General features: G+C 50.3%; 1 protein-coding gene across 11 annotated transcripts in view; it reads right to left on the bottom strand.

The window, feature by feature from the left end:
- The window catches only part of CAMTA1 (calmodulin binding transcription activator 1), a 305,869-nt gene that overhangs the window by 53,186 nt on the left and 236,907 nt on the right, over positions 1–15,776 (bottom strand). For all 11 annotated transcript variants that reach the window (XM_074847837.1, XM_074847839.1, XM_074847834.1 and 8 more), the window contains one exon: positions 10,503–10,656. In XM_074847837.1, the coding sequence (XP_074703938.1) occupies positions 10,503–10,656 (154 nt within the window). The remainder of the gene's footprint in view (positions 1–10,502; positions 10,657–15,776) is intronic.

Here is a 15,776-nt window from a genome sequence, read left to right on the forward strand (position 1 = left end):
GCAACAGTACTAGTTATTGTTTTATTATTCTCTGCTCCCGGATATCCATAGGCTTCCAAATGCAATTCCTGGAATAGGTACATACAGGGGAAAAAACCTCAGCAGAATATCTTTCTCTATTTCAATTTGCTGTTAATGGTGACTCACTAAGCTGAAAAATTGTAAGGACTATCTAAATAGTGCATGCAACCTTCATTAAAAACCTGAAAGCAAAACCAGTACAGTTGCAAGGAGCATTTTGGAATCATCTTCTGTCTAATATGAAAACAAAATTAGTTAGTTTTATAATAAAATCAGCAGCCAAAAATATGCCAGTATAGTAGCAAATACAAACCTTTTGCCAGGTCTTCATTGTCAGATCCTGGTTGGCAGCAGTGGAGACTGACTCATTTTTTGGGAGTCACTAACAGACACTGTGCGAGTTCCTCCTCAGACTTGGACAACTTTTTAGTAATTTGAGAAAACGAACAGGAGGGTGACGTTGCAGAACATGTTGCAAACTGCAGGTCTCTTTTCTTGGGGACTCTCTTGGCCTGTTAGCTATTTAAATAAGAATGCTAAACTGCATGCACATAAATTACTTGAATAAAGGCTCCCTCAGAAGTTTTTAGACGCGGAATTTCACATAACAGTGATATGCTCAACCTGACTTACAATAGAAATAGCATTTATAAAATATTTTCTCCATAATAACTGACTCAAAGCATCTTCTGTCTCCTTTAATGTCTCTCTAAGCAATTTATATGTGCATATTATTTATTTATCCTTTGTGTGCACTAGAGCTCCCTTGCGGATTTTGGAACGTGCTGGTTGGTGGCGACATCATTTCCAAGCTGTCCCGCGCCTGGCAGCCCAGGCCTGAAGAGCTGCTGCTTTTCTTCTCCTTCTCCATGCAAATGCACGTCGCATGGGGAATAAAAAAGGAGCTAGAGACATGGGAACGCCTGCAGGGCCACGATCTTATTGGCATCACAGAGACTCAGTGGGACGGCTCCTGTGGCTGGAGGGCTGGGGTGGAGGGACACAGGATCTTCAGGAAGGACGGGCAGGGTGGGGGTCACCCTCTATGTCAGTGACCAGCTGGAAAGCACCGAGCGCTGCCGGGGGTGGGTGAGGAGCTGAGCGAGAGCTTATGAGTTGGGATTAAAGGGAGGGCAGGGACAGGAGACGTTATAGTGGGGTCTGCTACAGGTCCCCTGACCAGGAGGGCCAAGCGGAGGAGGCCCTCGACAGACAGGAGCAGCCGGTGACGAGCGGCGTCCTCAGGGGTTGGGACCGGCGCTGTGTAACGTCGTTGTTGGGGACACGGACAGGGGGACTGAGGCACCCTCAGCACGTTCCCAGTGACACCGAGCTGTGTGGTGCAGGGGCACGCTGAGGGAAGGGATGTGCCATCCAGAGGGACCTGGGCAGGCTGGGGAGGGGGGACGTGCCAACCTCATGGAGTGGAAGGTGTCCCTGCCCATGGCAGGGGGTTGGAACTAGATGGCGTCTAAGGTCCCAAACTATGGGTCTGCGATTCTTTTCAGGAGTGTCTTTGTCATGCTCTAGCAAAGCAGGTTCCTTGCATGTTGTATTCTAAAACCCTTAACCAGAATATACCGAATCAAAGCTGAAAGTCCTTCAGTGTTGTAGAATTAATCTCTAAACACACAGATCCCTGCACGGGGAAGGTCCTCGATGTGAGGCCGTGAAATGCCGGCAGCAGCACACCGGGCTGACAATCGCTGCACAGCCAGAAGAACCTGCAGACTCTGGAGCAACAAGCTGTAAGCTGCTTCACACAAGAAGATCAGAAGCAAATGAGGGCACGTTTATGGCAGCTAATGACTGCTGTCAAGAGGCAAGATACCGCGTAAAGCTCCTGTTCTCCTCTTTGGTGCTGCTTATTTAGTATGTGATACGCAGCCGCTGGAAGAGTTCCTGGATCTGCTCTGTGCAGCAGTTTTATTGCTTTTTTTATCACCTGTTGCTGTGTTGCCTCATCACCCACTGGTGTTACTTTGGCTAACAGCATCTCATCTTGGTCTGGTTTTATATTGCAGAATTTGTATTTTTATTGGACAGGCCGGATAACTTGCAGAAATATTGTAAATAAGGTTTACAAGTATTCTTCCTCATATCACTATTTAAAGTGCTGCAGTTAGTTTAGTAATGAGTCCCTCTATGCTTGCTTGACAACCACATTTATTGTTATCGTACCCAACAGATTTTGCTTTCTAGTATGTTCACAATTTTGAATTTCCTCTTAACACTGAGAATCTGTTATTATGTCTAAGTTTAAGTTTATATACGCTTACCACATCAGTACCTCCACTCCCATTCACTTTACTATTCCAGGTACAGTATTCTGTCACATGTGATGTTCTGCCTAATAAGTGATGTTCAAATAGCAGTTTTGCAAAAGATACATTGACAGTGAGATTAAAGTGCAATAACGTATTTGGAATACTTTCAGCTACACTATATAAAGTTACTGAACCGTAATTATTACTGAAAAACTTTAAGTTATTTCAGGTTACCTCAGAAACATTTTGCTAAGGAAGTGAGCTCACACAGGTGCTGCCAGCTACAGAAAGTCCGTTTTGCAGCAGTTTGCTCCCTGCTGCTGCTAAATCCCATCACGAGCAGCGTATCGCAGGGGCCGGCTCTGGTAAGCGCATCATGTCTCGTGGTTTGTGTATTCGTGACGATGGTTTTTAAGCCTGAATCAAGCTGTGAGCTGGAAGCTAAGGAATAACGGACAGCTTTGCAGCTGGATACTTATAGTACCATGCCTATTATTTTCGGGTCCTTCCAGTATAACAAAGTCCCATCGCGGATCTATTGCTGCTGAGGAAAGGTCCTTCTCCAGCCTTGCTCCGGCTGATCCGAAAGGGCTCCAGCTTCTGTCCACGTGGTGAGACTTAAGTGCTTATGCTCCCCGTATGTTATGAAGGTTATAAAATAAAAAGCCAGTGAAGGGTGACAGATTGCAAAAAAAGAGTGTCTGGCTGCTTAATGCAAATTATCTGCTATCTTGGCACATGCAATATGCAGAATTTCTCCCTCCCCCTTTTAAAGAAAAACTCCTGTGAGCTGGTGAGTTGTTAGTACTGAATACCAAATACTATCAAGATGGCTTTTAGCATGTCACGCTTGGCTTCCTGACACGTAATGAATCAGCAGGAAAGGTGATTTCTATAGGGAAGAAAGTGCATTATGAAAGGAAGGTTAATAAAAAGCATACACACACACACTCTTCCTGTTTCTTAGTGGTTCAAAAAGTGAAACCTGTGTAGAACCACATCTGATTAAATATAGTCATAATGTAGGAACACAAAAAAAAGGAAAAAGATTGAAGCTCGACAGAAATTCTGGGAAGTACTTTAATCTGAATTTCTGTTCAGACTCCTCCTGCACTTCCTTATAATTTAAAATGGAAGCTGTGAACTGCTCCAACACTTTCCTTTCCGGTGGTACCACGAAGGGGTCTAACGGCTGTTGCTGTACAGCAGCTCCATGCTGCCGGCCACGCACCCTCCGCGCAGCGCCTGCAGCACCGGGGCCGCGGAGCCGGGGACAGGTCCTGGTACTTCCCTGGGTGTGTGGAGAAGAGGAGTGAGGCTGGAGGAAGGTCCCTGATTCAGAGTGCTCATGCTGCTCCCAGCAGAAATGCCTCCAACCTCTTTCTGTGAGCACGGGCTCACACCTTTCTTCCCTTTTGAAGAAAGACAATAAAAATGGCCCTCCAATATTGGCCCAGCAGTTCCCCATTCATTAGTGCTGTCAGGACCTCGACCATCATGAGCAAAGGAATGAAAATGATCTAGATTACCAGCAAAAAGGCAACTCAGAAGCCAAAGGAAACTCACACACAGAAAAATACGATTGTCCAGGTTTCTTACACCACCCTGGCTAACATTTTCTTTCGCTGCTGGTGGTACTCAGTCCTACCAGCTCTGCAGCCCTGCAGACACCTTCCTCCTCCCCATCACCTCGAGCTGCTGTGCCGTCTCACCTTCACTGTACACCAAACACTGCCCTCAGCTGAAGCCTGACCACTTCCCTCTCTGTGGTTTCCTCCACCCTAAGCAAACTTGTCCCTAAAATACCTTACCACATTTAAATCTGATCCTTTCACCCTTTCTGAATGCTCTGACATTCCTCTTTGCCACTTTGTCCACTTCACGCTTCCTGTTTCTGCTCTGAAGCTCTTTACTTCTGTATCCCATCAGTACAACACGCTTACACGCATACGCACACTATGTAACGAAGCCATTCCCCGTACCCTATGTGCTGCTCTTTGCCCAATTTTGACAGGCAAGGGCCTGTCTTTTGTTTTTTGAGTAACAACGCTGTCATCTCCCACATGCTAAGTTGGACAGACTGACAGAGCTGGAATATTTGGAATAATCAGGGTCAGGTTTCTGTTTGCCTCTGCCTCCTGCTGTACCTCAGCTCGCTGCAAACCCGTGTGAGTCCTGCCCTCGGCCTCTCCCGAGCAACACAAAACACTTTAAAAAACCCTGTAAGCGCTGACCTTAGCGCCAGCGGGTCCTTTGTCCTCCCGCCCCGCTGAGGGGAACGAGCCTGCCCTGCTTCCTGCATCCCCTCCACCAACTGTTGACACCGGGAGGCTGTTTCCATGGTGATGGTCAATTGGAAACGGCAGCCTTGTCCCTTCAATTTCGAGGCGTTGGTGTTGACAGAAGTAAAGGCCTAGCTCTGATTTCTCAGTTCGGCTGGAGAAGATTTCCATTAGATTTATCCCTCCGTACCCAGGCGCCCACACACAATTCAGCTTTGATTTCCCAGCCCTCCACCTGCCCTCGTCACTGCTTTAAAAATTTCCTGGGCCCCGCCGCCAGGGAAGATCACCCTGCATGTTTGCCGTTTCCTCGTGACACCTCCCGAATTTTAACGTCTTTGGGAGGACTCGTGCGGACGTTTCACTCCTGGCCCTTCCCTGACGAGCAGTCTGCCGCGAGCCCTTGCCCTGCCCTCGCAGTTTGGCTGCGGTGCGAGGGGGGGTTGTTGAGCAGCCGCTGGGGGTGGCCGTGGCTCAGTCACCCTGGGGGAGCGCAGCGGGTGAGACTCCTCAGCAGCTGCTCCCAGCGAGGCTTCTGGACTTTTCTTCACAGCTGCGGCAGTTTTCCCTCGCAGCCGCCTGACGCTCGAGGCTGCTCACGCGTGAAGGACCGGGGCCCGCCCCGCCGCCCCCCCGCCCCGGGGCTCTCGCCTCGGGCAGCGCCGGCCGGGATGAGGCGACTGCGGCCGGGCCGGGCCGGGCCGGGCCGGTTCTCCGCGGGGCTCCGCGCTGCCGGGGGGCGCGAAGGGTCCCGGGCCCGGCCCGGGGGGGGCGGAGGGGACACCCGCGCCCCGGGGGGGGCGGAGGAAACACCCCCCGGGCCGGCCCCGCCCCCGGCCCCGCCCCGCCCGAGGCCGCCGCGCGCCGCCAGGTGGCGCCAGAGGCCAAGGGACGGGCGGGCGCGCGGGCAGTCACGTGGCTCCGCGGGCGGCCCCGCCCCCCCGGCCACCTTTGGGGTGCTTTAGCGAAAGAATCTTCCTGGGCGATTTGGGGTGAAAAACCCTCCCCGAGCGCGGCGCACGAGGCCACCCCGACCCGCACGACTCCCGTTACTGTTATCTTTGACCGTCCTGGCGGAGCTGCCGGGAGAAGGGCACCGACCCCCCTTGGCCGGCGCTCGAGGAGGGGCGATAAACACTAAGGGGAACAGAAAATAGAGGCTGGTGTGCCCATGGCACCCTCGGAGCGGCTCTGTAATTGTAATTCTGTCCTTCTCTAATTCTGTAACTCTGCAGCCGGTTTAACCCAACTTCGAGGGGGACAGACGATTTGGTTTGGTTTCCCTCAGGTTAGTTTCCGTCCCTGCTCCCAGCCCGCTCCACGCCAGCTGCAGCTCCTGGGATGATTCCCTGATACCTCAAACGCAGCTGAAAGACCACCCGGAGCACCAGGTGGAAAACGGTTCCTGATTTTGTTCTTTTGGCAAAAATAGAACTTTCTACAGCAGGTAAAACTCACCCACAAGGGAAACCCACATTTCCCAAGGAGTGGCCCGTAGGGGCATGGGAACAAGGTCCTGGGGGCACATAATGGCCACCACAGACCTAAGGGAGAGGAAAGGGGCGATTCTCGCGTGCGAGGCGCAGCGTTAAGGGACGCACTGCGGTGAGAAACCGAGCAGGCGGCTGATGTGGGGGGGGACGCAAAGTCCGAGTGGCCAGCGGGACGTAAGAACCTACCTAGCACCTACTACGGTATTCTCTTTTTAGTGAAAAACCACAGCCCATCACAGCAACACATAAGTACTATCACAGCACAAGTGGACATCTGCGTTACTAAACCCAAACTCTTGAAGAATCCAAGTTACTTTTTTCCGTGGAGGTCAGCTGGAACTCAGCTGGCATGCTTCCGTTTCATTGAGGGCCGCTTTGCAGCTCTGACAGACCAGATGGGGAATGGTAAAAATCACCCCATCCAGCATTTTTGTACAACTGATCTTTTAAGATTAAATATAAAAAAAGCCTTCAACACAATTACTGAAATTGAACACAAATTTAAGTCAAGATAAAAAGATGCAACAACTCAATTCTTCAAACCATATTAATGCCGATTACTGCTATTTCAACTTTGTTCTGGGCTACAAGCATTTAATGCCCTCTCCAGTTGTGACAACACAGGGAAGCAGTTTCAGGTCACCTCCAAGAGCCCCGATGGTTTCATTTACACCGAACAGAGAGTTGGTGACTCCAGGGAGAGGCAAGAGCTGCCTCTGCCCCAAGGTATTAAGTCTGATGGGTGCCACGTGAAACCTCCGGTTTCCCCAGCTGTGGCTGCGTGCGGGCGGCACGGGCAGGAGCAATCAGTTTCCAAGCAGCAGAGGAATGAAAAAAGCTTTTTTCCGAAAGAAAGATAGTTCTTAATTATAGTGGACCCGAAACAAGGATTGCAACGTAGCACCAGCTGTGAGCTTGTAACTCATACTTTGCCAGCTGAGGGATGAGAAAGCCAAAAGGGGATGATTTGGAGAAACCCCCAACATGAGCTGGCCCACGATTTGCTGATCATATGGAGTTTATATACAGAATTCTGCTGTGCTGGATTCTGCCACTGCATTTTGCTTTTACCACCAGATGCCTCTAAGGACATCTGCTAATCTGTTCAGAGAAATCTCAAAGCACGACTATAATGGGGCACAAGAGGGGGGGGAAATTGAAAGCAACGCCAAATTGAGGCCCGTTCTTCATACCAGGCATCCTGAAATGACTTACAGGTGTCTCAGACAACATTCCGGCAGAATTTTCATGTGTTATTGCCATCCATTTTGCACGAAAGGTTGCATTCAGACAGAGGCAACACACATGATGACCCTTTTGATTCAGACGACCAGTTCGGACGCTGCCGACAGTCAGATTATCGCAGGTCTTCCATCAGCAGCGGGATGTTTCTGTGGAGGCTTTGCAGCCCTCCCTGTGCTCCCTGACCATGCTTACGCCTTGAAGACACGGCGCCCATCTCCCAGCCTGGAAGGAGGGAGGAATCATCCTGCTGGAGGTCGTGAACAGCATCCAGCCCTTCCAGGCTTGTCCGCTTCGCTCTCAAGGACTGCCAGACCGAGGTCGGACAAGCCAACAGTGACAGTCCAGGCAGGACAAACAGGAGGTCACGGATGTCCCAGCGTGAAGGCAGGTGACAGATATATCAGAACTAAACCAAAAATCCAAAGCCCTGAAAACTGAAGTCAGGCTGATTACCTCATTATTTACAGTCTCAACCCAGTTGGAGATGTTGAAAAAAACCCAAACCCTCAGAGCATCTGCAGTGAGTATTTACCTTCCATGGATGTTCAGGTGGGTTAATTTCAGTCTCTTAATCAGTTCGCAGCCCAGCTAGGTTGGAACAAAATGGTGTTTCCCTAAAGCTCTCAGAGCCGTGCGGCCACCCTGAAAAGGTATTTTCTCATCCATAACCACCAGCGCAAGCACAGTCACAGCATCAGGAGAAACCACTCCTGAGGCCAGTCAAGCAGCTCTGGGCTCGCAGAGGACTCAGTCGAGACCAGGGCAGGAGGAGCCACTGCCCAGCAGCCAGAGCTCGGGCGCTGCCCTGCGGGGTGACGCGGTTGGGTACCAGGAGCCTGGGCCCGTCCCGGGCACTGCTGAACTCTTGCTGAGTCTGGACTGACTGTGGGATGATGCAGCGGGGAAGGAAGAGGGGGCTGAGGGAATTATGGATGCAAGAAATGTGAACAAACTCCCTGCTCATCCCAGTCAGGGTCTCTGCATTTCAGGAAAAACAGTTTGATATATTTATCTGGCTCGGACTCTCAGACTGATGCCTCTCTCCCTGCCAGCCATCTGCCACATCACTTGTAGTTCTCCAGGCACACACGGCCAAGAGAACGTGCTCCCAGCCTTTGGCTGCCACACCACTGACTCTCCGCTATCCGAGATTCTGACAGAAAAGCTTCAACACAGAGGTCAAAAGCTTTAATACCCGACTCTGGCCCAGGCTGAGCAGGACTTGAACAAATGGCACTTGTTCTCAGCGAGTCAAGAACTGGACGCTGTCACCAGCCTCTGACCAGGAGGAGGCATTTTCCCCAAAGTCAGAACTAGTATCAGCATCTCCTCCTAGTTCTGAATGACACCAGTGCTCTGAAACTGGATGCAAAAACCTCCCTGCAGGTACAGCATTTGGCCTCGGACCTCCATGCACAGCCTGGCTGTATCATCACTAGCTTCTCTGAAATGTAAAGTTCTTATGAAAAATGGCAACCAAGAAAATAAAATCAACAAAAACCTCGCACAGCTTCCAAGACCAAAGGAATAAAACTAGATGAACCGCAACACAGAACAGGTAAGAGGGTGAGACTGTCACTTCACCAGCGACACCACGCACAACGCTTTGATTAAGTCATTGACAAATCTGCTTTAGGGCAGAGAAATTTGGAAACATCAGGCAATCAAACTGTGAAGTCTGTGAAAGAATGTGATTAATGCAAAAATGTGATGAAACTAATGTGCTTGGTTGCAGAATTTCATGGCACACCCAATACTGGAACCAAATCTGATGGCTTCTTGGCGAGCAGTGCCCCTCTGTGTTCCCCGAACACGGTTATCTGTGTCCTCTTTGTTTTCTAGGTCTGATCAGAATCTAAAGCTTTTATTTTAGCTACATTTCTAAGGATGCGTTTCCCAGGATATGTACCCATAAACAGAGACGTGTACATGCATATATACTCTGAATAATTGTGCAGAATTTCACTCTTCCCTCCTGAGACATAAAAGAGCCAAGTGTTATTAAATTTACGGTGAGTTCGTTGTAGTTTTCACATAATTTTCTTGATGCACTGCAGATTTTTTAACAGGCTGCCACTTCCTCTCCTGTTTAATGTTAAGGTACTTGTCCAGTCTCAGCTACACCTTCAACATCTTCTATTTCTGTCTAAGGTTATTGGTCCCAGGGGCAATATTCTGTTTAGCAAATGTGTCATTTTCTCTCTTCTCTTCTGCTTGTCTTCTGCCCTCCAACTTTGTGTGGAAAAGGAATAGGTGGGCCTGCAGAGCTCGGGATGCATCAAAGGAGCAGTGCAAACTCAGATTACTAATGCTGTGGTCAGCGTGAGACTGATCTTTCACTGATGGTTGAAACACATCAGAACGTGCTTCGTGTCTGCGACCTCCAATTATGGAAAGCTGGGCAGGACACCAGCCTCTGGCTGCGGGCAGGGGTGAGGGAGAAAAGCAGAACTGGTATTTGTTGACTCAGATGAAAGGACCTAGATTTGGCATTGTGGCTCCTGCAGTTAATTTTCTCCTGCTTACAGACCCACGCTATGCCTCATCTTTCTTTCACTGCAAAAAGATGTCTGCATGCACACTGGGATGTATTCTCCAGGGGAAGACATGCAACGTAACTGTGATGTGAGAGAAAACATTACACTCCAAGGCAGATGCAGAGAGGTCCAAAGAACTGCCTGTTTGCAGAGCAAACCTCCCAGTCGCTCTGCGCACCTCAGCAGCCTGCTCCTTAGACTGCAAAGTTCAGAGCTTAGTGAACGACACCCGCCCTGAACCGCTGGGCTCCAGGGTCCGTCCGTCAGCAGCGGCAGCTCATCCCGACCTGACACTGAGCCCCACGGACATGGAGCGCCCTGGGGGAACCTACCTGCCAGTGCTGCGACGGCTCCTGCACGCGAGTGGGTGCTTACGAACGGCTCTTGAAAACGCAAGACCGTAGGCACAGTTTCTTCACAGAGTGTGGAGGGGATCTGTTCTGGGACACAACCCTTTCTGGGGCAGCCTGGGCAGCTCTCGTACCACGCATCCCGAGGTGTTCGATATTGGGAAGAAAGGATGTGAACGCAGGTGCAAGGTGAGTTTGACAGTGACAAATGTCTCCTTCACAGGGACGGCTGGTGGCAGTGAGAGACACTGTACTGCAAACTAACCCTCTGTAAAGCGAAAGAGCAAAAAAGCCTCCAGATACTCACACATCGGTTTGAGCTGTCCGATGAGTTCCTCTTTTGTCCACTTCGCCCATTCCTTCTTGTCTGTGTTTATTGAGCACAAGATGGGGCCGCATGGTTTCCCGCAGTCCTCGATGGCAGGGACGTTCAGGTAGTGCACCAACACGATGTCTGGGTTCTGTGGGGAGAGCACAGCAAAAGTGACATTGTCGAGCCTCTGCCCTGCTCAGGGCTCTCTGCATTTACCTTCCTTATTAAAACCATGACAGAAAGCATTGTAACTACATCCCAGTGTGTACCAGATTTCCCTGAGATCAGAGCTGCTCTTTAAAAGAGGCAGCAAAAGACAAGGCACGACAGAGTTTGCACGCAGCTTCCCCCCACCCCGAGTGCCCTTTGCCTGCATCTCTCCTGCTCCCCTCGTGCGCTCAGGCGAATCTTTTTTCCAACCCATACAACACCGAATACTTGCAAGAGTCTTGCAAATACCAGTTGCAACAAACACCAGGTCATTTGCTTTGGTTTAAGGGACCTGTGGTCTGTCCGGTCCAGTGCTTTCATCAGTTCTGGTCCACATCAGGCTATTTCAAATACACAGAAATTCACCCGAGAGCATCAGTAACAGCCACGCTTTCCGTACGGTGGCAGAAAGAGGGAGGAAAGAGCCAAGGAGGCTCACAAACAGCCTTACAGAGCGCCCCAAGGACAGGCTCTTCGCAGACGAGCCCGAAATTTGTCTTCTGAAGATCCTGCAGCTTTGCGATGAGAACAGCGAGCTGCGGAAGGTCGGGGCTGGAAGAGACCCTGCCCTGTGCAGAACAACTGCAAGGTGCTTGCTCCCGCAGGGCTGTTCAACGCTCCCCTCGGCCCGTGCACCTCGTTCCGGGGCTGAGGGGGGGTGCAACGCCACTTTGACGCACTGCGGCGCCGTCCCACTGACACAGACATTTCAAGTAGGGAGCTGAGCAGCGTGTTACCACCCTGCGAGTAAATGAATCATCTTAACAACAGCAACAGAAACAACTCTGCTAGTTTCCCAACAGCATCCCAGGGAGATTGTACAATAGATAATAACAAGATTGAGAAGCTGATTTCTTTCCCTTAAGTCATTTACTCCTAAGTTCACAAACTTTAATGACTGCTTTGGAATTATTTATAAAAATAAATAGGATAATGGTGTAATTAAAACTCTAATGTTTCATTAATGCTGTTAGAGCCCTGTTCTGAGTGGGAGAGGGAACACAAGCCATCACTGGTTTGCAAAGGTTGTGCTAATGGGATCACTTGCTTACGAAACCCGCAGAGGCCTGAGCCGTACGCGGACACTGCGCCGAGGACACCCGTGCCGAGGACACCCACTTCTGACGGTGAAACGCCGCGCTGAGGCCGGGCAGCGGCACCCGGAGGCAGCCCCGGGCAGGGCTGCGCTCGCTGTGACGGGCGCGGGGTGACCGCGCACCCCCAGCACGCTCCGCGCGCCCCCGAGATGAGGGGGCAGCGGTCGCGTCTCCCAGCGCCTCGCCAAGGGGGTGCCGGCAGCTGACAGAGCCCCTTCCCGCGGTGCCCGCATGCTGCGTCCCCCCCGTCCCCTGCAGCCGGGCTCCGGACACCAGGCGCGTCCCTCAGGCTGGAGGAGAAGCTCGCTAACATTAGGAGGACACGCAGGCAGGAACTTGTGTTCTTTCTTCCCCCTCTATTGATGAAAACTGCAAGCGTGGGATTTTCAGTGAGGATTCTGTGAGATTGCAGTATTAAATTCTTGCAGTCTGTATTAAAGAGTTGTATTGCACAGGGAAGAGGCAAGGAACCTACTAAGGAAGTGCTAACAACTTATTTCAGAGCAGCTTTGTAAAGTGCTAAAGCAAAGAAAACCATCGGCTCTTCTATTCCCAAGATTCTCCTGGAGACAAACAATTGGACTTTTTATGTTCTACTTTTACACACTGAAACCCTTCCATTTCACAGGGCACAGCTGCCCCAGACGAGACACAACCAGAGGAGGACACATTAAAACACCGTATCCTCTCCTTCCACACCGCAGTGCAAGTCCTCAGCTCACCACACAAAATTGAGCCACATTTTCCTTTCAGCCTTCCTGCTTTACCCTTTAAAGGTGACAAAGGTGACAGCCGGGGCAGCCGAGCCACGTCCAACGCGAGTGGACGTCGCTGCTCAGAACTGGGGAGGCAACAACGGGAAGTCTGAAACATTATGGTCCTCGTGCAGAATTCAGAAAAGACTCAGATAATAAAAATGATTACCTTTACACTCAAATAGTCTCCATCAGCTAATTTAACGTAATTAGTGACTTAGAAGATGAAGTAATAAAAAGTAATATGCTTCAGAGATTTCATGTAAAGACACCTCTTGCTCTCAGGGGCAGTTTCAAAGAGAGCAAGGACACGCTGCCGCCGTGGCCTTGCGCGACTCGGCAGTTCCGCACATGCTTCTTCCTTCGTTTCAGATAAACCATATTTTTCACAGCCTGATAGTGCCTGTTTGTCACCAGGCAAGTCAGGGTGACGGGGCTTCCCGGTTTCATTGCAGCAGGAGCAGGTGGACCTCAGCAGTGGATTGGCACTGGAGTTCATACTGTTTATATATAAAAGCATATAAAACAAACACAATACCAACAGGTTTGCTCCTTATGTCTACATCTAAAAATTGACCTCACATTGGCAAGTCTCATAAATGTCAATTTACCTAGCAAACTGAAATGTTCTGACACAAATTATGAGAATACGTATGTTTTGGAAAACTCTAAGTCAGCAGAGAATTGCTATTTCTTTGTGGACACCCACCCATAGAACAAGAGAGATGTGAAAGGCTAAAACAAAAATTACAGATGTGACTTCCACGCAGGAAACGTGCCAGGACAATGGACGTGCCACGGCAGAAGCCCTTCCCCTGGGCAGCCGGGATTTCCTCCAGGGAGCCCTGGACCAGGCTGCAGGCGGCTCTGGAAGCGTGTCTCTCAGAAATCCCCCCGCGATTTCAGTGCCCAGAGCCTCTGTGGAGCTGCTCCGTTCCCATGCAGCCCCGGCGAAGCGCTGCCGTCCCCCCGACCCGGGCAGGCTCCTCCGCACCCCGGCACCCAGCTGCCTCTCGTCGGGCGGCGGGGGGCTGGTTCCACATCCCCGGCGCTGCAGGGTAAGCAGGAGGCGGCACAAGAAGCAGTTAAAAAAACCCACAAAAAGCTGTTAGTTTTGATAAAGAAAAATGCAGCTGCAACATCTGTCCGACTCTTGTTTGCAGCTTCATCAGCACTAAGTGGTCAATAAATCAGACTGGCATGGCGTTACATTTCTTCCATGGCTTAACCATTAATCTCATGAAAAATGAAGGAGAAAAACTATGTGATAGTGAAAGTGTATACATTATCCAGAAAGTAATAATAACACGTAATGGCACTGCAGACCTCCCTCCCAGCATGATTGCTGGAGCAGCGGTGCAGCCTCCCTGCGCTACCCACTACACACTATTTAAATTAACCAAGTAAATCAGCTGTTGTTTGTTCCACCAGCCCGCTCCGTGGTTATACATTTCACGTTAGCAGAAGCAGCTGAAACAAGCCGGGCACCCCAGCTCCCCCGTTCTGGCAGGCGGGGAGGGCAGAAATGCAGAGGAAAGCGGGGCCAGGCTGCGAGGGGCCAAGGCTGGGCCCAGGGCACGTCGGGTACCGCCAGATTTTACCGGGGGGAACCCTCCTCTCATTTCAGCAACCGCCCTCCGCTGCTTGTTGCTACGCAAAGTCAGCCCCCACGCAAGGGGAAGTCTCCCTTCTCCCAAAGCGTGCTTTTTTTTGTTCCGTTCTTCTTTTTTTTTAAAAAAAAAGCAAAAGTCAAAAGCCATTTCCAGCCAGCTTTCAGCTGCTCCTCAACTGCTCAGCAATGGCAACCAGCTCAAGGCGAAATCTCACTGGCAGGGGCTTCCAAATCACCGATGACCACAGCTAAAGATACTTCATTCCGAAAAATACCTCTGAGCTGAAAGTTTTGCATTTGTACTCCCTGCTGGAAGGATGAAAGGAAATAAATCTCCTCAGGGCCAATAGCATCAGTGCATTTAATCCCAGCCACCCTGCATGGGAATTACGCCCAAGTAGAGCCCTGGGCTCCGGGAGTGCCCGCCCTCAGCTCTGCTCCGCGGCCAGTCTCTCTCGCCGGACACGCGTGTTGTTCCTGTTGTGTTGAACTTGCTCAGTACTAGGCATTATTAAAAACCTGGAAGGTGAAACCAGCCTTTTCCGGCCCTAATGGCTAAACCATGAAGCAAAGGGGCAGAAGGAACAGAGGAGCGTGGCAGGGGGACGCAGAGGCAGCTCCTGGGCCCCCTCCCTCCCCTTTCCACCCTCAAAATTGTAAAAGGGTTTTTGTTTTCTGATGGCTATTCATTCATGAGGTTTACTTTGTATTCCCCAAACCATCCAAAAGGTTGAAAAGGAGTCTCAGCTTTCTGTGAACATAATTCACATCCATTGCTGTGGGGTGCCTGGATTAATACCTAACAGATTATCACCCAGAAAAAGATAATACAAAGGTTTCCGTGGTTTCGAGAGGCTGTTGTTATGCGATGCTGCAGTACCCACAGGTAACTCGGAGACCGGTACTGGGAGCGTCTGTGTATCATCTATATATTATCTAAAACCAGACCAAGGAACGAAACCACTCCCAGACACACGGAGCTGCAGATCACAGAATCTGCTATTTTTAGCAGTGTCTATCTGGAGGGTTTCCTCCAGATTTTTAATGGTTTGAGAGCAGAGCCTGGGATACCTCAAGTACAAGGCGCGAACACAGACACAGACGTAATGGGATTTTTTTCTTTCCAGAGACTAAATGCTAGCTTTGGACAAGATTACTGGTTTGAATCCCAGCAATTTCTTTATCCTTGAACTAATTTCTAATTGGGGTCACGCTACGGAAGGCAACCTGGCGGCTGATCCATTAGAATATATTAGTCTTCCACACTAACAGTGAAAGCCAAAAAATCTAACATTGACTTTAAATGCATAACCCATTGCCTTATGTTATCTTGAGCTGGGCATGTTTAATTAGGGAGAACGAGACAATTAAGAGATACATAACATAGCCCTGACACCCAAGAGTTGAAGCACCAGAGCACCTGGAGGAGAGGGGGACCCTAGAGCCAGAGGCAAAAGCAGAACTTGTGCTGCAGAACAGGATCCCTTCTGCTGGGAAATCCATTTTAGCCTGTGCAGTTCTTTGAATTCACCTTATATCCTCTGCCTCCAGCTGTGTGAAAGAGCTGGTGGAACTTATGTCCCTTCAAAAGCTC

Source organism: Strix aluco, chromosome 22 (genome assembly GCF_031877795.1).
Source record: "Strix aluco isolate bStrAlu1 chromosome 22, bStrAlu1.hap1, whole genome shotgun sequence".
NCBI lineage: Eukaryota > Metazoa > Chordata > Aves > Strigiformes > Strigidae > Strix > Strix aluco.